The 22,609-nt window shown below is 41.4% G+C and overlaps 2 protein-coding genes across 2 annotated transcripts; one reads left to right on the plus strand and one right to left on the minus strand.

Moving 5' to 3' along the window:
• Positions 1–1,527: 1,527 nt before the first annotated feature.
• On the minus strand, positions 1,528–12,820 carry LOC103696259 (protein LOL2-like). The gene is made up of 7 exons (XM_008777818.5): positions 12,460–12,820; positions 11,450–11,563; positions 8,206–8,319; positions 2,404–2,513; positions 2,201–2,278; positions 2,000–2,065; positions 1,528–1,893 (listed from the first exon to the last, which is right to left on the minus strand). The coding sequence occupies exons 2-7, from the start codon at positions 11,559–11,561 to the stop codon at positions 1,852–1,854; spliced, it is 522 nt and encodes a 173-aa protein (XP_008776040.2). The 5' UTR covers positions 11,562–11,563; positions 12,460–12,820; the 3' UTR covers positions 1,528–1,851.
• A 7,392-nt stretch (positions 12,821–20,212) lies between these two features.
• LOC149752801 (uncharacterized) lies at positions 20,213–21,295 on the plus strand. The gene has a single exon (XM_089925420.1). It carries the CDS (start codon positions 20,213–20,215, stop codon positions 21,293–21,295), a length of 1,083 nt encoding a protein of 360 aa, XP_089781546.1.
• The last annotated feature ends 1,314 nt before the right edge of the window (positions 21,296–22,609 follow it).

Below are 22,609 nucleotides of genomic sequence, written 5' to 3' on the forward strand. Positions count from 1 at the left end.
TGGCTGCCTCCCAAAAAAAAAAACAGGGTCGGCAACGTGAGAAGAAGAAGGAGATAGAGAGAGAAGGGTGAGAGAGGAAGAGGCACTAGGATGGAAGATTTTGGAAGAAAAAACATGGCTTTTAAATAGGGGTATTTTTGCCAAAAATATAGCTTTTCGACAAAGCTGAAAATAGCATTTTCGAAAAGCTCCAAATTGGAGCTTCTTCCCAAAAGCTGTATTTAGTTTTCCGAAAAAGCTGAAACAGCTTTCCGAAATTTTTACCAAGCACCATTTTTTTAGCAGAAAGTGCTTTTTGACCCTCCAAAAGCTCTTCCAAACAGGATCTTAAACTAATTTTTTCTATTAATATATCAAGAACAGTACTGATTACTCAAATGTTTAATCTAAAGTTCTCGGATACGTTTGGTTTGGTCATCCCATGAGAGAAAACAAATTAGGAGGGACAAACATATCACCACATCAGAATAAATGAATGTTAAGATCACCAACTTTATTATTGTGCTCTATGCTGCATTTTCTACTTATTGCTAGTTTAAACATTAGTCCAATTGGTTGATACATGCACCTTTTGACGGCACATAAACATGAAATAAATAGTCGAGTTTCAAAGCAAGTTTGGCCTTGTTTAGGAAATCTACTGGCAATAGAGCTTTCGAAAGTAGAGCTTTTGTAAATAGCATTTTTATAAAAAGCTATTTGATGTTTGATAACTACATTTCCAAAATATTATGAAATTTTAACATATGTTTGATAAACAAACAAAGAAAGTACTTTTCGTATAACAAAATGACAATAAAAAATATTATATAATATTATGCAACAAAGCATAATAAAATATAATATGTATTAATACATAAATATATGATAGTATAATATTAATGTAATATAATATAATATTATTATAATATAACAATATAATATTAAATTATTTAATATAACATATCAATGTATTATGATATAATGTAATATAATATTATATTTATAGTATAATACAATAATAAAGATATAAAATATTATAATTATAAACATAAATTAATTTTTCATGCTCTTGATGACTATAGAATAATATAACATAATATTAAATTATTTAATCTTACATATTAATGTATTATGATATAATATAATATAATATAATATTTATAGTATAATACAATATAAAGGTATAAATATTATAATTATATCTATAATATATTTTGTGTAATTATTCTATTTTATTATGGATATTTTGGTCCAAAAAAAAATATTACAACTTATAACAACTTTTCCTAAAAGTGCTTTTTTGGAGAAGCTCTACTTTGGAGCTTCCCCAAAAAGTAATTTTAGCTTTCTAAAAAAGCTAAAACAACTTTCCAAAAATTTTACGAAACACATCTATTTTATCTTTTGAAAGGTCAGAAAGTACTTTTTGGCCCTCCAAAAGCTCCCCCAAATGGGGCCTTAATAACCATCTGGAACAGCAGGCTGTTGCGAACCAATCTATTATCAGGCTAATACAATCACAAGCATAACTACAACCATATAATCTTGCAGATAAAATCTAGGGATATTATTTATAAGACTGACTCCATATCAAGTTGGCAACAACAATCATGGCACCACCTGCTACTTTGCTATGGTGTTATCGTCATGGGGACCTGCACACTAGCAGTATAACACAGATCATACACAAATGAAAAGAATACAGGAATCTAGGCTAGAGTAGCATCAATTGTTTTGTAAACACTCATCATGTCTTGCATTCTTAACCGTTCTAGCAGACAGCCGAGCTCCAAAATGGAGAGCTTAATTTTATCCAAATTTACAACAACAAATGCCAACCACCAACATACTGGATCTCGGTAAAAGACGTCATTTTCTCCCAGTGGTGACTCCCACTACAACATTGCTCACCTGCATCGTAGAAGATGAAGTAGCACTTTGTTCAGCACTTTATATTTCTTTAATAAACTTAGCAATAGAGCATACAGATACTGCTGAAAGGATAAATAGACTTCACCAGTTTGCCGCTTTCATCCACTGTCATAGGGTTCTCAACAACAACAGTCTGGGCTTGAGAAGAAGGCTACGACAACAAAAACAGATAGGTACAAAGAGTTAACAATTGATATCACCTACCAATTGGTTAAGCTTGGCGCGGCGCGGGGGGGGGGGGGGGGGGGGGGGGGCAAGAAAGAAAAACAAAGACAAGTAGACATACAGCTGAATTCGATGGTGGCATGGCCGTGAATTCATTAGGCCTGTGTGCTGCTGGGATTGGAACTCTCATATTACTTGCCTGTAACAATGAGGGAAAGAGAGAAAGGAAAACATGAACCTGTAATATTATGCCGTATAGTTGACAAAAGATGTCATGAGATATTTGAGAACAAAAAAGAAAACCATAGGAAGATATCAACAAACCCCGATGTTTGTAACATAATGACATATTGCACATTTGACGGACGGTGCTCCATAAGGATACATCAGAGTTGTATGACATTGGCCACAGTTCACATGAGCAACCTGATTTGCTGCATATTATGCATGAGCAAACCATATTTAGAACACAATATTACAGGTAGGCTCCTTTTTTCTCAGGTGAAAACATCAGCAACTAAATTTCTATCTAAACTGAAATGATCCGAGAGCTTCCATCCAGATGTAAGTACAAGGTATTTCTGAAGTACTTAGACAACTCTTAGAATACAACGTCAGCTCTAAAATTTAATGCAGCAAGTTGAAGTAATGAAACTTGCAATATCATACAAATGAAACTCCTAAAATGAGTGGCAGGTCTCCTGTAAGTAATCCCTTAAAGAAGAGTAAACTAGATCAAATCTCCTGACACCAAGATTTTGGTTACTAGATCGCCCTCTTCTTTCTTTTCTTTCTGAAATTTTGCTCTTGCAACAAATTGCACGAAAGTCAATGATTCATTTCAAGAAGCAACTCTCTCCACCCTCCCCTTTTCTATTTTTGGTGTGTGTGTGGATTGGGTCTTTTTTGGGAGTGGGAGAGGGGACTGGGGAAATGAAATTAGACTGCAATGTAGGTGTATAGAAAGAGCAAACTTGCATGGCAATGGTGCAAAATAATGGTGTATGTGCATTCCCCTGGTGATGGGATCTTTATATAAATAAATGGTAAGAATCTAACAGATTAGACCTAAAAAATAGTTCTGATATCGTGCTAATTCCTAAAAAACAAGAAAAATCCAAGCATTGCAAACATAGCCACAATTGAGAAGAGCTACCCAATGGAATTTTGACCTAAGCACCAAGAGGAACTTTCAGAAATTAAGCTAATTAATTAAAATTCTCTACATATTCAAAATAAAAAGTCAGGAAACTTCATTGCTGATCGATTAGATGGTTTATTACCAGAACCATAAGAAACAATAGCAACACGATCCACCTCCCCCCCTCTCTACCTCCGACTTAGTAGTCACACAAACACATCCATAATCATATAATATAACCGTCTAACATACAAAAATAACTGTAATGTTGTCTGTCGACACAATAGGCACATGCATCCATGGCTTCAAGTACCATTCCATGCTGGTCTACGCCAAACTAGTACTGGCCTTTGGCATCAGGTTGGCATGGAGTACCAGGTGGGCCACTTGGTACTGAGTAGTGCTGGCCCATTTTGACCCATGTCAACTTAGTACCACACCTAACCGAGATGATCCCTTAAATCCTTTTCTTGCTTCAGTTCAGCATGGCATGGCATGTGGTGGCACGTGCTGTGCTGGCTACTCTGCTTGGCCTGTCTTGTGCCAGAACTAGTTGAATCCTTGCATTGATCAACCTTGGAAAGCGAGATCATGATTAACTAGCAATTCTTAAGGATAAGATAATCCATTTACTTCACTATCCATACAACTTATAGAAGACCAGCAGTAAGAGAAAAGGTGATGGCGGAGAGAGATGAGGGGGTGGGGAGAATAGGTTGCGCAAGATGGCTTGTAGCAGACACAGGGCTTAATTCAAAAAAAAAGTGACTTATTTCAGCAATGAAGAGAAAAGGTGCAAGGGCCTCTCTAGTCCATATAGACACCAAGAGAAAGCGTACAGCTTCACTCATTCTCTCATAAGTTGATGCGGGACAGAATCAAGTGGTTGGCTTCCTCTTATGACTCCATGCTTAAGTTGGTTGCCGGTTTGGAAAAATCAAAGTGGAAAACTAAACCATAAAGACCATGTCTAGATCTAATCTATCAACTAGAAGACACTTAAAATGATCAAGATAACCCACCTAAACACCCTAAAACTAAACTAAAGATCAGCAATAACTGAAATAAGCAAAACTAAACTAAAATTACAGCAAATCGACTCAAAACTTTATTCTCCTTTTTGCTCCCAAATTTCTTCTCCCTTGCCATCAATACTTAATCTTTAGCCTGGATGCTTCCCCCCCAGCTAAGAGGAATTTGGCTCTGATGGATTAGACTAAGCAATCAGAGAGAGCCATCTTTGCTTGAAATTCTTCTCTGCTTTGGTGCCAGCATGATTCAATGTCCTCGGTGTGAGAATGTGTAATTATTTTCTTACCGAGTGGACACCTCCTTTATTGCAAATAGGCATCAAAGTAAAATTTGAGCAGTTGTCATTGGTATTACATCACACCATACCCGCTCTCCTAACATCTCCAACAGTAAATTGCGACAAGCATCACATTCACAATACCATGTTGGTATTATAGCCCAGCCATGATGGACAATCTTAGTTTTCTGAAGATCCAATTTTCAGACAAAATTCTTAGTGCTCCTATTATCGATGACAACAGTGCAATGGCATGAACAACAAATAGCCTTCGGTGCGGAAGGCTATGTTTTTTGCCAATCCTCACGCAAAAATTGTTGCTGCAAATTTGGTCTCCATGAAATCCATATGAGTGTTCCCCTCAATTCATCCCCTTCAACAGTATTCGAGGGTATTGCTCCATCCTCCCTAGAAGTGTCATCTTGGACATCATCCTCTTTTTTTTCTTCATTTGTGGTCTTCAATTGTCAGGCAGGACACATGCTGCCTATATGTGTAATTTCCCCACACTTGAAGCATGTAAATTTGGACACCTTAGGCTTGTCTTCTATAGCTTTAGATGGCTGCCCTTAGGGTTTAACCGCTGCAATAGGAGCTCCCAAAGTCGGCAGGCACATAATGGACCTCCCCTTCAACTTTTCTTCTATTTGCAAAGCAACTAATGTTTCTTGAACTGTCCAAAGCCTAGATCCGACCATATCATCTTATATTGCCAATTGAAGCCCTGCTCTGTCCTTTGCTACTGAACATATCTTCATTTTTTTATACACCCCAGCATGCATATATAGTTCAAAGAATTTCTCCATGCACTCATCTACCGTGTCATCACCCTCTTCAAGTCAATGAAATTTGATGAACAAGCTTCATCAGGAGGACAATCTTCGTTTCAATAGTCTTCATATCATCCCATGTGATCACTCTCTTCTGCCACTTCTTTTATTTGCTTCTTGAACCTGGTTCCACCATATATTAGCAGCCCCTTCAAAACTTGCTTTTGCATATTGCACCTTCCGCTCTTCAGTTAATTGATGCCAGGTAAAGAAATTATCGGCACTTGAAAGCCAATCTAAGAACACCTCAGAATTCATCCGTCCATAAAATTTTGGAACCTCCAACTATACTCCTTTCTCCATCATGCTAAAAGATTCAATTGCTTGCTGAAGAGATCCAGAACTCATAGTCTCTCTAAAATTATGATGATAATCCTCCATAACTTGTTCCTCAAAATTACAAGCTTGCTGCTCCATATTTCTATGAAATGTGGCTGGCCGACCATGCACTTCAAGCCCATACTTCCGCCAGCCTCAAGTTTCAAAAATTCTAGCTTCCTGCCTTATACATGATTGATTTTAGAAAAGAAATCAGCATATCACTTCCCCAAGAATTGAAACTTATGATTAGAGTTTTTGAAGATATTTATAGGGATTCTTTCCACAAGCACCTTATAGGGCTTAATCTACCAAATTCGAAAAAGGGGGCTGATCTGAATTACCTTTGTCCAATCGATTTCTTAGGATTTCCATAACTTTATCAAATCATCCATGTTGTCCATCTATTTGTCCATGTTATCAGTTCGCAATATTGTTGCTTCGAATTGCCACTACACATCACCTAACGTTTTGCCCCAATCTTTCAAGTGCATCCTCATGCTGTTTGAGGCACTCGTCCCGTTCTGCATTATTCGCCACCTCTGTAGCATTCAAGAAACTACTGGTTTAGGATCTTCTGACACTCCGACACCAGTTTGACGTATGCTAACACTTTAAAGGCAAATCCACAATACTTTTTAAGGTCTGAATTTCATATCAGATCTAAAATTGACAGAATAAAGTGCAGAAAACTTGCATAACAGCAGCATTTGCACTCCAATGATGTAGATTGAGCCTCAGGCCAAGAAAATCAAGCAAAAGAAAGAGGAAGAAGAATACAGTCATTCTAGAATATTACTCAACCTCTGCAAAAGCTGATTCCCGTACACCCTTATTCATCTTTATAATGAGACAAAGAGACATCCTACAGATACTAGGACCCACAATATGTCCTGCAGTGGACAATGAAAAAAATATAAGTCCATTCTTGTGGACAATTGAATTGGGAGAAAGGTGTGGAAGCCTCTCTAGTCCACATGGATTCTACAAGGAAGCATACGGCTTCACTCTCTCTCTTAAGTTGATGTGGGATCCAATCAAGTGGCTGGCTCCTCTTATGGCTCCATGCTTAAGTTGGCTGCCGACTTGCCAAAATCAAAGCAGAAATTTAGACTCTAAACACCATGGTTAGAACTAATCTCAGCCTTCTACTAACTAGACACTTAAAATAATCAAAATAATCCATCTAAACATCCCAAAAGTATGCCTAAGACCAGCAGCAATTAAAATAATTAAAATTAGACTGAAATTACTGCAAAACGACTCAATATCTTAGACTCTTTTTGCTCCCAAATTTCTTCTTCCTTGACATCAATGCTTGATCTTCAGTTTAGAAACAATAAAGAGGTGTACTGATGGATCATCTTCAATCAACCTTGCAAACTTCTGAAGTGATGTTTTATACTATAAGTATAAAAAGGAAGAACTCCCAAAGAAAATCAGCCAAAAGAAAGAGGAAGAAGAAAAGAATAACTATAGATCATTATTCCATCTCTACAAAAACTGATTCTCGTACACCCTTATTCATCTTTATAACGAGACAAAGAAACATCCTACAGACACGAGGACCCACAATATGTCCAACATTGGACACTAAAACATATAAAAGCATTGTTGTCAGCAATTGGATTGGGAGGAAAGGTGCACAAGCCTCAGTAGTCCGTACAGATTCAAGAGGAATCCTACAGCTTCACTCTTTCTCTTAAGCCAATGTGGCGCCCAATCAAGTGGCCGGCTCCTCTTATGGCTCCATGCTTAAGCTGATCTTAAAATCAAAGAAGAAGCTAGATTCTAAAAACCATGTTTAGATCTAATCTCAGCCTTCTATCAAATAGACACATAAAATAATCAAAATAACCCATCTAAACACCCTAAAAGTAGGCCTAGGACCAGCTGTAATTAAAATAAGCAAAATTAAACTAAAGTTACTGCAAACCAACTTAATAAGTTAAACTCTTCTGCTCCCAAATTTCTTCCTCCTCCCCATCCATGCTTGATTTCCAGTTTAGAAACAGTAAAGAGGTGTACTGATGGATCATCCTCAATTAACCTTGCAAACTTCCAAAGTGATGTTTTATTATACAAGCATAAAAAGGAAGAACTCCCAAGTTCTTTTCTGAACAATATGCAGCAAAAACTAAGGAGCAAGCAAGCACCCTTTCCCCTGAAGGATGAGACAAAAAAGACTTCAACAGCAAGGTTGCTGAAGACTAGAATGACCTATTTAATCCATAGGGCTAAATCAAATGGAAAGCCACAAATGTCTAAAGGTGTTATATGGTCTCAGAATGCAAAAATGTTTCCCTGACCATGGCATTGTTTTTCATTGCATTTCTCGAAACCAATATATTTCAAACAGAAAAATTCACAAAAAATATTTAATAGCACATGTCATGTCTACAGTCATGATAAACAACTTAATGCAAGCACTTTGTAATGCTTAAATTTGTCAATCCATATTGAATTTCAACTTTTGTAAATACAATTTCAGCAAGTAATAATTAACAGTGTAAATAAATAATACATACCTGATCTTGCAAGATTAATTGTGTTGCAGCAGGAACATCTCACGTTAGTTGCACCATGGGTATACATTAACAAAGTTCGGCAACCTCCACATACAAGCTGAGATATCTCCATTCCTGCAGAAGTTATAGAACAAACTTCTCAATTAAGTTGTATTAATGTTAGCATATGCAAACTGAGCGCTGTATATATACATATATACCCAGGAAACCTGTTTATGAATGTCCAGATATAGCCCTCACTAACTGCTTAAATATTTCCATGCTCTAAAGCTGCATTTGGATGCAAAATAGCTAACTGGGGGGTATATAGATTTAACCATCGGTAACCACCCTGAAATCAGCTAACCACCAGTTGAGGTTATCCGCTGTTAAGTTGACATTCCCATGATTAGTGGGATAAGTTGTGAAAAAAGTGAAAAAGTTGAGAGAGAGAGAAAGGAGAAGAAGAAGAAGAAGAAGAACACTCTGGTGGTTAGCTTTATTTCACCCTAAATAAAGTTAACCAAGTTAAGGGGTTTTGGGGGGCATTGAGCAACTAGCTTTCATTTTGGCTGGATAAACTAAAAGCCTGTCCTTAACCAGCAGATAAGCAGCAACCACGCACACCTAAACAATTTTTCTACTTAATGATGCCTATATAGAAAAAAAGAGCAAATGCTTGTCTTAAGAAAACAAACACTACAGGGAGAATAGAATACTCCAAATGTAACTCAAAGTTACACATATTAATCAATAGTCCTGCTAAAATATTTAGTTCAGTTTGTCTCTATCTTCATCATAATTATGTCATTTACACATGTTTTAAAATAGGTTGCATTACTTAGACTAGAAAGAAAGATTGCTTAAGGCAGGACACACTAGTATGTTTGCTGTCCGCTCTAAAGGTATATTGCTTAGAATGCAAATTTCTATGGTGTGTTCAGCATTTCTTGACTTTCATAGAACCTTTCCATATTTTTGGCAGTTCATATGTATATGTTGCTAAAGCATTTTTTGATAGGTGAGCATAAAGCCAGAATATGGATAAATATATGGTTGAGTCCATTTGCATCCAAGTCCACCATGAACCTTCTAAGATGTAAATTGAATTTGGGTCTAGAATGTGAACAAAAACAGGCTCATTCATTGATTTGTTTGGATCAAGCTCTTATAAATATGCTTGCCAGACATAACAGCTATACCATTTTAGATCAAGTCCAATAAGGCAAGTATATTTCAGTCAGGCCCCATTTTCTCATTGCTATACTAAACCCAATTGGATAATCCACCCCAAGATTTCGTTCAGCCCTATTTTCTCATCCCAATACTAAGGTAGGTTCCAAGTAATATCATTATCTGACTGACCCAGTTGCACCATATGAGAAAAACAATATTGTCTAGCTTCTCGTAAAGTCATTATCTGATATTTGCTTTAGCAAGAAAGAAGTCCAGTCCAATACTGCTGATAAGCACATCTATTTTACAAAGAACATTTTTGTTTCTTTCAGAGGAAGAAATTCTTAGACAACACCTCTTGTGTAGTTGTTAGACTTGATTAATAATACAAAATTAATCCATAAAACCTACATTGCCGAATACAATAATGATACCAGAACCTACTGATTGATGTCCAAACCTTTAATCTGGACATCCTCATATCCAAAAATACAGTGAACAACAATGGCGATGTTGATATCATCACAATCCACTGTAGTCCGATCAAAAGAATATGAGCTGAAATGCCCCAGATGGTATAAGATGTCAAAAGATTAAACCGTCAATTTTTCAGGTGAGAAGTTACTATATCAATTATACATGCCTCCATATATTGTTCATATATTTCTAACTTATTTTGCATAAAGCAAGCCTTTATCATAGTCAAATGGCAGAAATATATGTTGGAACTATATCTAATATAAATTTCATCTTATGCTTTAACTTTAATACTCTTTCCCAACAAAAGGATGGAGCAAAGAGTCCACGAAATGACATCACTTCAGCAATAAAAACTTTATGGGAATAATATATCTTTGGTAAGCAGGAGGTCGGATAAAGAAGAGGCCACTAGTTTATCGAGACTGGTAGTTACCAGAAAATGTTTTTTTTTTGGTTTAATAGAATGGTAATTTAGTAGCAAAGATGATATAGTTAGTTCTGCATTACTATATTCCCATTCACTGATCCAATTTAAGTTGGGGATGATTCTTAGGTTGTCTTGTAACAAGTACTTGTCCACTTGATCTCCTTAATGCATCAAAGGATAAGTCTGCCTTGCCAATTACTGTTTAAATCAAAAACAAACAGCAAGTGAGAGGATTTATTTACATGTTCCAAGTTGGCTGGCTCTACCTTGTAACGGAATTTGATGAAATTGAGTACACACTAGTGACTCACAATAGTCAACAAGTTTGGCTTTTGCCACAAATTAGCATTTCCAAACATGTCAATATCAATGTTTCTATAAGTCTCTAAGCATCTTGAGATTGCAAAGTGACAAGGTTTGAAGCAGGTAACTAAAAATTTTCAAGCATCCAAACACCCAAAAAAAATTATAAGAAATAATGGGTAAATAATCAAAAGATGAAAGAAAGAAAAGGATTAATGACAAAATGCTGATAATGAAAAAAACAAGAGAAAAAAACAAGAAAAAAAAAATGAAAATGAGTGAAGAAAGGAAAAGGAAGGAAAAAAGGCTAAAACGATAAATGGGAGAAAAACAACTTCTAATAATCACCGCAATGGCATGGAACCCCCTTCCATACAACAAAACACCACTTTCATCCCTAGTTCCCTTCTCAGATGACTCAATTGCAAATCTGGAGGATATGCAGTTTTACAGAGTGAGTGGGGAGGGGGCCCACACCTAATGGCTCACCTAGGGCCTCAGCAGAATTCAAGGGCATTTGGACTGCCTATGAGACCATCAGGAGCAGTATCTAGAACAAAGTACTGTTATGCATCGCAATATATGAACTAGAATGAATTAATAATGAAAATGTCAAATAGGAATTGACTTAGTTTATTGATTTTTAAGAAGTAAAAATATGTTCATCAAAAAATGATTCTTTTATGCTATCAAGTGTGATTGAGGCAATTCTAACATGATGATCCTAGTCACATTTATCAAGCCAATTTTTTTGGCCCCACCAGACTGACACAATAAGATAAAATTTCTTATTTATGATAAAATTAATAAAAATAATAATTAGTAATATTTTTTCATAAAACAATTAACTGGTACAAGCAGAGAGCAAAATAAAAATACCTGGAGGGGGCACTGAAGTTACAGTGCTGCATATTGCACAGCATATGTTAGTAGCTCCCCTAGGGTAAAGAAGGACATTCCTGCAGCCGTTGCACACAACTTGGCTCTGCATACCTGACTTGCCGATGATTCAACAATTAATGTGATCAAATACAGCTAACTGATAAAAATTCAGCACCTTGTCAACACAAATTGCTTATGTGAATAAATTATCATTGACATAGAAAGTACACGTAATAAAAGTGTCATCACAATTTCCATCCCATCTCAACAGAGCAACAATGTTAAATTGATTTGTCCACGCAACAACTGAAAAATGTATATATATCAAATATGATCAGACGGCAAAGCATCCACAAGAAAATCGTTATCTTCTAAAGTAAAACCCTTTATAAGTTCGTAGATATCTACAGGACCTTACTATGAAGCAGATCATAGAATCTTACAAACTGCTACATAATATTCCAATAAGAAGCAAAGATAAGTGTTCATAGGATACAATAAACAAACTGGCTTCCACAAATCGGTGCAGCAATCGATGATTGCTTGCAATCTTCAAATAAAACACCAAGAAAACAGGGGTTCTGAAGTTTGAGCGCAAATTCATACATGTTGGCATGGAGAAACATGGCATCTTGATGGATAAGAAAGCCAAAACCATCAATTTGAAAGAAATTAAAAAAAAATTCTTAAACCGTTGTAGCTTGTCTAAATCCAAATGAATAGTACAGTAACTCCATGGTGCAGTTGCCACCACATTTGCCATATCTAAATGCGATTAACTGAACAAAGAAATGATATCAAAGTGAGGGAGACAGACAAACATTGAAACAAAAACTCAACGAAATTATCCTTTTTTTAAGAAAAAAAAAAGGTAAGTTCCTCGATTATACCATATCACAGTACAAAAATTCCCAAATTTTTCATATACATCACAAAAAAGAATTCTTCGAAGAAGCGATTTTAATCACAAATCCAACGAAGAATCCCTAGAAGAAAAATCGGATTACCTCTAATCAAGCCTGGGAAAAAAAGGTGGAACCCAAGAATCCGAGGATGGAGAAGCAAAATAAATCACCGAAATCTCGCCTCCGATTCAACAAATCCGGATAGAAACCCTTCCGCAATCAGCGTCTGGTGTCCAAGATAATTTCTTCTTCCGATTCTTTTACTCTCGGGGATTTGAGACGCTACTCGGGAATCGATTTCGTTTTCTTTTTTCCTTTTTTTTGTTCCCGCAACGCTTCGAGAGGGAAGGAATTAAGCGACCTTGAAGGGTTTGAAGGCTTCGGACGGAGACGACGAAGAAGATTTCGTCTAGAAACTCCGCATGGGAATATGAGGGTTATACTTATCGTAAACATATAATATAAAAATAAATCGATCTCACTTCGCCATCTTAAAGTCTAAAATCTAACGCGTGAGGGTATGAGCACCTCCGGTGAGAGTAGGCGACCGTCGTTCTGCTTTCATCCCCGGTCGGTCCTGACTTGGCTGCTTGCTGTTGTGAGCCAAAAAGTGGATGCAACCTGTGGATACGGACCACGATGGGGACGGCAAACGGCCGGATCGGTTGGGCCCTTGTACTCGCCTTATCCTAACCTTGGAATGAGATAAGATGGATAAAAATTTGGAATAGTTAGAATTAGATGATCAGGTGGGCTGGAGGATCAAATCCAATAAAGCTATAAAAATTAGTTTTTTATATAATTTTAAAAAATAATATATATATATATATATATATATATATATATATAGATTAGATTTGGAATGAGTTTTATACTTACTCATATGCATTTTAGATTTATTCCGAGTTGGATAAAATCTATTCCATCAGAGTCAGATCAGGTCTGGTGTATAATAAAATAAAATAAAATAAATTGCCACCCTAACTCAAGCCAACTTGTTCAATTTCAAGCTATATCGGATTCGAACATAAGCATCTACTTTAACACATCTAATTGGAGCTGTATGTCCCTGAAAGTTTTCTTGAACATAATTTTCACTAATAATAATAATAATAATTATTATTATTATTATTTAATTACCCTCTAACAATTGGACTATTCCCATGTATGTTTGGAAAAACCAACACTCTTGTTGTCTTCGATACATGCAGCGAGTATTGCAGATTAGCTTCATTATTATGGAGAACGGCTTGGCTACTATTATAGGATGGATCCAGGAGGATCCGAGGGTGTTGGGGTGGGACCATCCCCTACTCTGAGACATTTAGGCCATGGGCAAAGACGGGGAGGTCTTTCTAGCCAAGCATGTTTATAGGAAGCCAACGCGGCCATGGATTGAGTGGCTTCTTACGTGACTAGTCACTCAGACGGTACTATGTAGACGCAGAGGGAAGAGCTGTCCATGGCTCTTCGCAATATTTTATTTTTAGATTTTATTAGGTGTGTCCATACTCATGTATTGGGAGCCACTTGTCTAACAGAGAAAAAAAAGAAAAAAGAAAAAAAAAAAGAAAAAAACACTCTTGCTGAGACAAGTTCAAGAATAAAATGAAGAGAATCGTATATAGAGACTTAAGGCGATTAGGTATGGAGGATAAAAGAGGGTGAGAACGAAGGTGGAGGCTTACATCCAAGTCCAGTCATTTATGGGGCCAAGGGTTAGGGATTTATTGTTCAGGACACGGTTAATAATGAAGGTTTTCATCTCCTATTTATTGTATCGAAGTGAATGGATAGGTCTCTTGTACCACTACATCTCAATTTGAACGGCATGGGTGTATTCCTTGAACAAATGGATATTCGTGGATTCTTTGCCTACACCTATTCCTACGTTGTAATCTTGGGCCTTTGGCGGCGATGATTCGAAGGAGAATATTCTACGGACCAGCAACGTCGTTACCCGGGAGTTGGCAACGGAGAACCTTTTACAAAGATTGGAATATGTTATTTTCTTTGACCAATAATTTACCTAAGACAAGAAGGCAAGAACTAAATTGTTTTGATCTATATTCTATATGGAAAATTATTGATTGGATTAGGCCCACCAGCTCAGCGGCAGACCAGTCCAACACGCATACAGAGAACAAAAAACATAGCAATACAAGCATGCATGTTGGTTTGTGATTAGACTGATCCACCAATGAGCTGTTGGTCCTGATCCAATCAATAATTTTTCATTCTATGTCGTATCCATTATACCGCGTGATAAATTTGTTTCTATGATGCTAATTAAATTACTTGTTGGCATGGTTACCTCTGATGCCCACCGACGACTAATATGTGGAAAAAACCATGCAGCCTTTTATGTGACATCATAAAGCTTAGACCTTCAAATAATCAAATTGAACTATGCAACAAACATGCAAGCAAAATCATCTCATGCATTGTGCAAGTATGGTAACATGCATCATGCACCAATGTGAGCCAAGTAAAGACCCTCCACGCATGTCAAAGTGTGTGAAGACATTGAGCAAATAAGATGTGAGGCGTTGCCTTGTAGACCTTGTTATTAAGGTTACAACTAATTTGCTAAATAATTGTTTTTTGCCTTCATTCGAAGAATTTGTAATTTTGATTGCTGCAATTGAATCAGCAAGCTGCTAATGCAATTATTTGGTTGTCGGGTAAGGTTGTAAAAGGGTTGGGTTAGACCGAGACATGCTTTAACCCGACCTAACTTGATCTAAATTTTGGTTCTTGATTTTGGACCTACACCCGACCAAATGGCAAATCAGGTTAAGTTGGGTCAAGCACATAAGAAAGATTCTGAATCCAATGGATCATTCAGGATGATTTGAGGTCAAGCATGACCCATCCAACATGTTCGAATTCGGAAAGGGACTGCATCAGGTCAGGCTTGCATTTCTAGTCAAGCAATTAGCTATCTTTTATAGCTAAATATAATCAAAAATAAAATCACTGAAAAGTTTTAGATAAAACTAAAGAAATGTTACCTTGACATGAATTTTTATTCATTTTTTTATTTGATCAAAAAAATTGTTAAGATACAAGTTTATAAAGTACAATATTTTAAATAATAAATGTTGATAGACTCGAGAACATTACAAACAAGAATTGACTGAGACAAATAATTAGTGGTTAAATATAACTAGAAGGTGAGGTCATTGGGATGAATAAAGAAGGAATTATTTAGGTAAGAGTTTATTTGATGAACTTAAAAAAATGTCTGGAAGAAGGAAAAGAGGGTTTATAGGATTTGGATTTTCGGGTTAGATCAGATCGAGTTTGGGTCTGATGGGCTTGTTCTTTATCAATCCAAATTAGATATGCGTGATATAAGCCGGGTTAGGTAGGGTTGGAAATCACAAATGTAGATGTAATCCTATTTTTAAATTGAGTCCAATTTTTGACCCTGATCCAACCTATGAGTCTTCAAAAAATAAAAGGTGTCAAGTCTAATCATGCAGTGATTGGGTCAATTCATAGGTTAACCAAACCCATTTGCAGTTCTACAGTCTTCAGTTTAATCACAACTTGCAATTCCAGTTAAAAGAAAGATACCCAAAAGTTGCATATAATTCTTTAGTTCTAGCTGATACATCTTGTATTCTCCCACCCTTTCACTAGCTTAATTTAATTTACAATTCAATATTATATATTATTAACATGGGACATATTACTTAATTACCTTAATCATATACTATAAAGTATAAATTTATTATGCTAATGTATATAATTATGTGATATCAAATAATTTATATAATAATATATTACTTTAATATTTTTTTCGCATAGTATTATCATAATTATTTAATAATATAACTATCACTTTTTTATTATATTATAGTTACAAAGTATTATGTCAATATTATAGTCTATATAATAAATATAATTAATTATTATAATATCAAATATTTTTAATAGAATAATTACTACAATGATTATTGTTATAATATTATGTTAACCATTTACTAATATTATATCTATACTAGGCCATATTATAATATAATGGTAATTATATAGTATATAATATTACAGAATAGTATTATAAGTTTTATCATATATAATAAAATGTAGTATAATGATATTGTTACGGGGGAACTTAGCCACCATGCCCCACGTGACCGGCGCGCGCGCCCAGGAAGACTACGGCTGCCCCTTGATCCAGCAATCCGACTTCGGGTCGGATATCTTCAGCTCCGCAGCCCGACCCCGAGTCGGCTGCCCCTTGATCCAGCAATCCGACCTCGGGTCGGATATCTTCGGCTCTGCAGCCCGACCCCGAGTCGGCTGCCCCTTGACCCAGCAATCCGACCCCGAGTCGACAATCTCTCGACAACAACAGACTGTTCCTCTGAGGCACGCCGCGGCCCCCTGCTCCACTACTCCCTGCAACGGCCGTATCCGACGCTGCCCCACGATCCCCTGTAACAGCCGTACAAAGCGGAGCTCCACTATGCCCTGCCATGGCTGTACCCAGCGCTGCCCCACGACGCCCTGTAACGGCCATGTCAGTGGCAGCCCCATCGTGCCACACGATGACGAATCCCCGGAAAAACTCCCCAGCCTGATATATATGAGGCTGGGGGGGAAGGGGGAGGGTAAGATATATCTTCCAGAGTATCAACTCACCTGCTACCTTCTCCTTCTCCTTCTCCTTCGATCTCCTCTGACTTGATCGTCGGAGGGCCCCCACTACCCCGGTGGTGGTGCGAGGCTTGTTTGCAGGTTTCACGGCGGAAGGCGGAGCGCAACCAAAGCAACTCAAAGGGAACCCCGTTCACACCGCTGTGCCAATCGTTCTCGGTTTGGACCACCAGCAACAGATATAATAATAGCATAATAGTATAAAATTTACTATGATAATAATACTATAATAATTACTAAATATTATATTATAATAATTGTTATATTATATAATATATAAAATAGGGTGATAATGAGCTATCTACTAGTCAAACGTAATAGAAAATAAATTATTCACTTCTTCGATAAGGGTGGCCTTACCAAGTCATTTGTAGAATTACCACACCTCTTTTTATATCATACAATTGAATAGTTGCAAATACATATATAATCACCAACAATGGGCAACCAAATAAAGATAATAATTTTACTTGCCATTCCATTATAGCAATTTGAATTACTCAATTTATATTGCAACAATTGAAATTGCAAGTAAATAAACAACCCCATGAAGATAAAGTATTTTCATATTCTTTGGAAAGAGAAGGACTTCAGACCAACTCAAGGACAACATTGAACTAGTAGTCTTTACATGATTTCAACTCATCAAGAGAACAAAAGGTAGCCTTGAGGGTCCAAAATTTGACTTTAAATCTTGCAAAAGGACAACTCCACCTACTCAACATCACCCAATCTAATGTTAAGAATAGGTAGCTAATATCTAAGTTGAAACCTTTTGGACCTTTGGAGGCCTAGATAAAAGTATTGTAGACCAACATTTTTGCCTTCGTCCCATTGGAAACCATTCCCACCAAGAGTCGCCTTGAAAGTAGAAAAAAACGGCTCTTTAGAGTGAGAAACTCTGAGGAGAGAGAAAGGTCCGTCTAACGGCTATCTTCACCGGTGGTCGGAGAGCTCTACTGCTGCCCGGTGTTCGGCGGCGGAGATCGAGGCGGGCTTGCTTTTGTTTGCCCTGGTTTGTGTGTTTTCCTTTCAGGAGTGCTAATGAGCCGGAAGAAGGGGAAGCAGCCGTTGGTGGGGTCGACGGGCTCGGTAGGGGAGCAGGCATCGGGGGCGTCGACGGTGGAAGGCAAGGATCCGACGGAGCTGCCTGCGGAGCCGATGAAGAGGACGTGGGCGCAGGTCGCAGCTCAAGGAAAAGGTACGATCTTGGGGGGGGAAAGGGAAGCGACCCGTTGGCCGGGCACGGCCTGGACCGTGGGTTACTCACCGGCTGACGGAGACGGAGGTGGTGCGTTTGAGCCATCACTTCTCGTCGGTCTTCGAGCTCCCGGGGGAGCCCATCGAGGCGGCACGCCGGGAGTGGGAAGGCCTAGCCGTGGTTGGCCGGAGCCTCGGTCGGCGGGTGTCGGTCGAGTGGGTGGCCAAGGATGTGGCCGCCCGGCTGAAGAATGCAGGCGAGGTGGTGGCGGTTTCCCTCGCCGAAGACCATTTCGCGCTGCGGTTCCGGTCGCCGGAGGGCCGGGACCGTGCCCTGTTGGAGGGGCCCTGGGTGGTGGCGGGGCAACTCCTAGCCATGGAGCCGTGGTCGCCGGATTTTCTACCCAGGGAAAATCCGGTAAAAATGGTGGTGGTCTGGCTCCGGCTTCCCGGGCTTCCTCCAGAATATTGGTCGACCTCGACCATCATGGAAATCGCCGCCAAGGCAGGGCGGCCGTTGGCAGTGGACGGTGTCACAGAGGGGCGCCGAGCCATGGGGTTTGCGCGTGTCAAGGTGGCGATTGACGCCTCCGCTCCCCTCCTCCCTGGAATCCGGATACTCGGGAGGACGAAGGCTCTCTGGCAGCCGTTCGTCTTCGAGAGTATCTCGGATCTCTGCGTGCAGTGTGGTAGGATCGGTCACCTCGAGCTAGGGTGCCCATTTGGGGTTCCGGCGCCGATGGGAGCGAGCCTACCGGGGGAGGAGGTTCTCGAGCCGATCTATGGCCCGTGGTTGGTGACATCCCGCGCCCGGCAGCCACGGGAGCAAGTGCCACTGCAGTCGGAGAAGGCGACGGAGCCCTCGCGTGGGCCGCCGGCGCAAGTGGGGAAGGCGACGGAGCCCTCGCGTGGGCCGCCGGCACAAGCGGGGATGGTGTCGGAGCCCTCTAGTGGGCTGCCCCCTTCTCGACCCTCCTCGCCGGTCGCCTCACCTAGGCCTCCGGTGTCACCGCCGGACCTAGAAGGTTGGCAAAAGCCAACCAAGGTGGCCCTCGCCACTCCCCGCCGGTGGTGGTAGGGGCCCTGGCTTCCGGTGGGCAGGAAGGGGGTTCCCGAGTTGACACGGTCGTGGGACGTGTTGACTCGGCAACAGGGGGGAGTACGAGTGGGCCGTGTGAGGTTTGGGCTGGCCAGCGGGATCAGGCCGGGCCGAGTGCTGGTTTGGTGGGCCAGCACAAGGTCCAGTCCAAGAAGCGGCCCAGAAATGCTGGGCCGCTACTGGATGTGGGCCGCCTACCCGGTAGGGGACAGCGGGGCCCATGGGAGACCGCGGGGCACGCGAGCCCCGCGTGGTTCACGCGGTGAACCGCGCGACGGGTTCCCAGGCCCGTCGCGTGGTGGATAGCGCGTGGCCCAACTTGGCTGGGCCACGCGCAGAGGCCTCAGGGAAGGCCCCTGTGGACGGGGGCCTTCCACTGTTCATGGCCCACTTGGGGCTTGCCGTTGGGCCTGCCTTAGGGCCTGTGCCGCTGGCTATGCTGGCGGGGCCCAGTGCGCCTGGGTTCCAGTTTAGGGCCCAGGCCTTGGGGGTGGTTTCGCCGTCTGAGGTTCTTATTACTTTGGGCCCTCTAGAGGTGGATGTAGGACAGGGGGATGGTGTCGCGAGCGAGCCCGGTTTGGGCGATGCGACTATGGCTAGTGTCCTCCCTGTTTGCGGAGACTGCCCTGCGAGGGACCCTCTGGCAGGGCGGGACGCGCCTGCATTCGTGGAGCCAGGGGTAGGTGACTCGAGTAGTCTTGAGGGGGCGGTTAGTAGGTCCGCTGATCATTCGACGGTTGTTCAACGGGTGAAGGCGGCAGTGTTACGAGTCGTGTCCAGGGCTAGCGTGGATGAGGGTCTGCGGGACGATCCTTATCCTGAGGTGATGATGGACCCTGCGGCCCAGAGGGTGGATGCACCTGTGGCCGACCTCTCGGATTTTTCCCCATGAGGATTCTTGCGTGGAATTGTAGAGGGGCGGCTAAGCTGGCCTTCATGTCTTCCTTTAGGCGGTTGGTTCAGATCCATAGTCCAGAGATCTGCCTTCTCTATGAAACACGACTATCCGGTAGTGGACTGGATCGTGTAGTACGCCGGTTTGAGGTTGACTGGGAGTCATATGTAGTTGAGTCCCAGGGGCTGTCCGGGGGTATTGTGGCTCTGTGGAAGCGGGGTGGGGCTACAGTCGATGTATTCCATAACTGCTCCCAAAAGGTCCTGATGATTATCTCGACACCTAACGCCGCACCATGGGTCCTGAGTGGTGTGTATGCTAGCATTGACCATCGGACCAGAAGGGTCTTGTGGGATGAGCTCACCCACTTAATCGCTCAGGGTTTTCCAACAGCAATAGTGGGTGATTTTAATTGCATCTTGGAGGGGAGTGAAAAACGTGGAGGTAGGGCTTTTACTGACACTGTGGATAGGAGGGAGTTTCGCGATTTCCTCTCGCGAAACGGCCTAGTGGATATAGGTTTCTCTGGCCCGCAATTTACTTGTTGTAATAACCAGTCCGGTCGAGCCAGGGTGTGGGAGCGGCTCGATAGGGCTATTGCTTCCACTGACTGGCTTACCAGATTTCCTTCCTACAGGGTTAGTCATCTACCCCGGATTGCTTCAGACCACTGTCCTTTGTTGATTTCGACTGTATCTGGTTCTTCTCACCATTGCCCCTTCCGCTTCGAGAAGGTTTGGTTGTCTCTCCCTCAATCCTGGGACATTGTCCGAGGAGCTTGGAGTCTGCCGGTTCGTGGTGACCCCATGCAGAGGGTTTCACGTAAATTGGAATTGACTAAGCGTCGGCTACGACGTTGGAACCGTGAGGTAGTGGGCGATATCTTTAGGAAGTTGGAGGAGGTGGAGGCCGCGATTGCCGACCACCAAAGAAGAGAAGACCAGATGGGCGCGCTCCCCGAGGCCGATATGGTCAGCCTTCGGGGACTCCTCGCCACTTACCACTCGATCCTGAGGCAACATGAGATCTTTTGGAGACAAAAATCCAGAATTCAGTGGGTCAGAGAGGGTGATTGAAACACTAGTTTCTTTCACCGCTCTACGGTTATCAGGAGGCAGAGGAATATGATTCGCTCCTTGCGGGATGAGCAGGGCCACCGGGTTGAAGGTGATTCGGCCATCACCCATATCCTGCTTGATTTCTTTCGCTCTCGTTGGACGGAGGATAGTGAGTCCGATCCTGCCGGCCAGCTCCCGAGGGCTGCTTCCCAAATTGATATGACTGAGAACGCTATGTTGGTTCGTCCAGTGACGGAGGGGGAGGTGCGTGAGGCTATCTGGGCACTAGGTGCGGATAGAGCCCCTGGTCCGGATGGCTTCCCACCTTTCTTTTTCCGAAGATACTGGAGGATCGTTCGGACTGCAGTGGTGGAAGCGGTCTTGTGTTTTTTCAATCAGGCAGGTATGCCTGATGACTAGAAGGCCACATTTGTCACGCTTATACCAAAGCGTCAGGACGCGGCCGGGCCGAGTCATTTTAGGCCGATCAGCTTATGTAATACTTTATACAAAGTTGTGGCAAGAATACTGATGGATCGTATGAAGCCCCTCCTCTCTGGCCTCATCTGTCAGGAGCAGGGTGCTTTTGTGAGGGGTCGGAGTATCTCCGATAACGTTATGGTGGCCCAGGAGATGATGTGGGACCTTCGACGGGCCTCGCAGCGGCGGAGCTTGATGGCAGTCAAGCTAGATATGGAACGAGCTTACGATAGAATCAGGTGGAGTTTTCTTAGGCTAGCTTTGGAGAGTCTGGGGTTCCATGAGACATGGATTGGGTGGATTCTGGGGTGTGTTCGGGGACCGAGGTTCTCTATCTTGGTCAACGGCTCTCCATCTCCTTTCTTCAGCTCTACTATGGGGCTTCGGCAGGGATGCCCGTTATCTCCGTATCTGTTTATCATTTGCTCTGATGTCTTGTCTCGGGCATTGCGGGCTGCGTGTGCCGCCGGTGAGCTGGGGGCCTATGTCCCAACTTCAGGGGCCCAGCCGATATCACATTTACTCTTTGCCGATGACTGCCTCCTCCTGACCCGGGCTCGCGTAGCGGACGCTCAGGCTATCAGGAGGGTTTTGGCTGCCTACTGCATGGTATCCGGTCAGAGAGTGAATGGCCAGAAATCCTCCATCTCCTTCAGCCCTAGCACATCACTCGGGGTTCGACGGGGGATTCGGAGGATTCTGGAGATGCCCGAGCAGGACGGGACCTGGACCTATCTGGGTGTTCCGATCTCGGGTAGGAGATTGCGAGTTTCTGAGTGCACCGGGATGGTGCAGCGGGTTCAGAGTAGACTAAAGGGCTGGCGGGCAGCGTCCCTGTCTATGATGGGCAGA

The sequence above is a fragment of the Phoenix dactylifera genome, chromosome 9, assembly GCF_051530095.1.
Source record: "Phoenix dactylifera cultivar Ajwa chromosome 9, Ajwa_hap1_PhDact_Kaust_v1.1, whole genome shotgun sequence".
Lineage (NCBI taxonomy): Eukaryota > Viridiplantae > Streptophyta > Magnoliopsida > Arecales > Arecaceae > Phoenix > Phoenix dactylifera.

Bases quoted from the DNA above. Each gene is read 5' to 3' on its own strand.
- LOC149752801 (XM_089925420.1), top strand. From the start codon at position 20,213: ATGAGGATTCTTGCGTGGAATTGTAGAGGGGCGGCTAAGCTGGCCTTC.
- LOC103696259 (XM_008777818.5), bottom strand. From the start codon at position 11,561: ATGCAGAGCCAAGTTGTGTGCAACGGCTGCAGGAATGTCCTTCTTTAC. The intron at 8,320-11,449 runs GTATTTTTATTT...TAACTTCTGCAG, and splicing joins AACTTCAGTGCCCCCTCCAG to GAATGGAGATATCTCAGCTT. The intron at 1,894-1,999 runs GTGAAGTCTATT...TCTACGATGCAG, and splicing joins TGGATGAAAGCGGCAAACTG to GTGAGCAATGTTGTAGTGGG.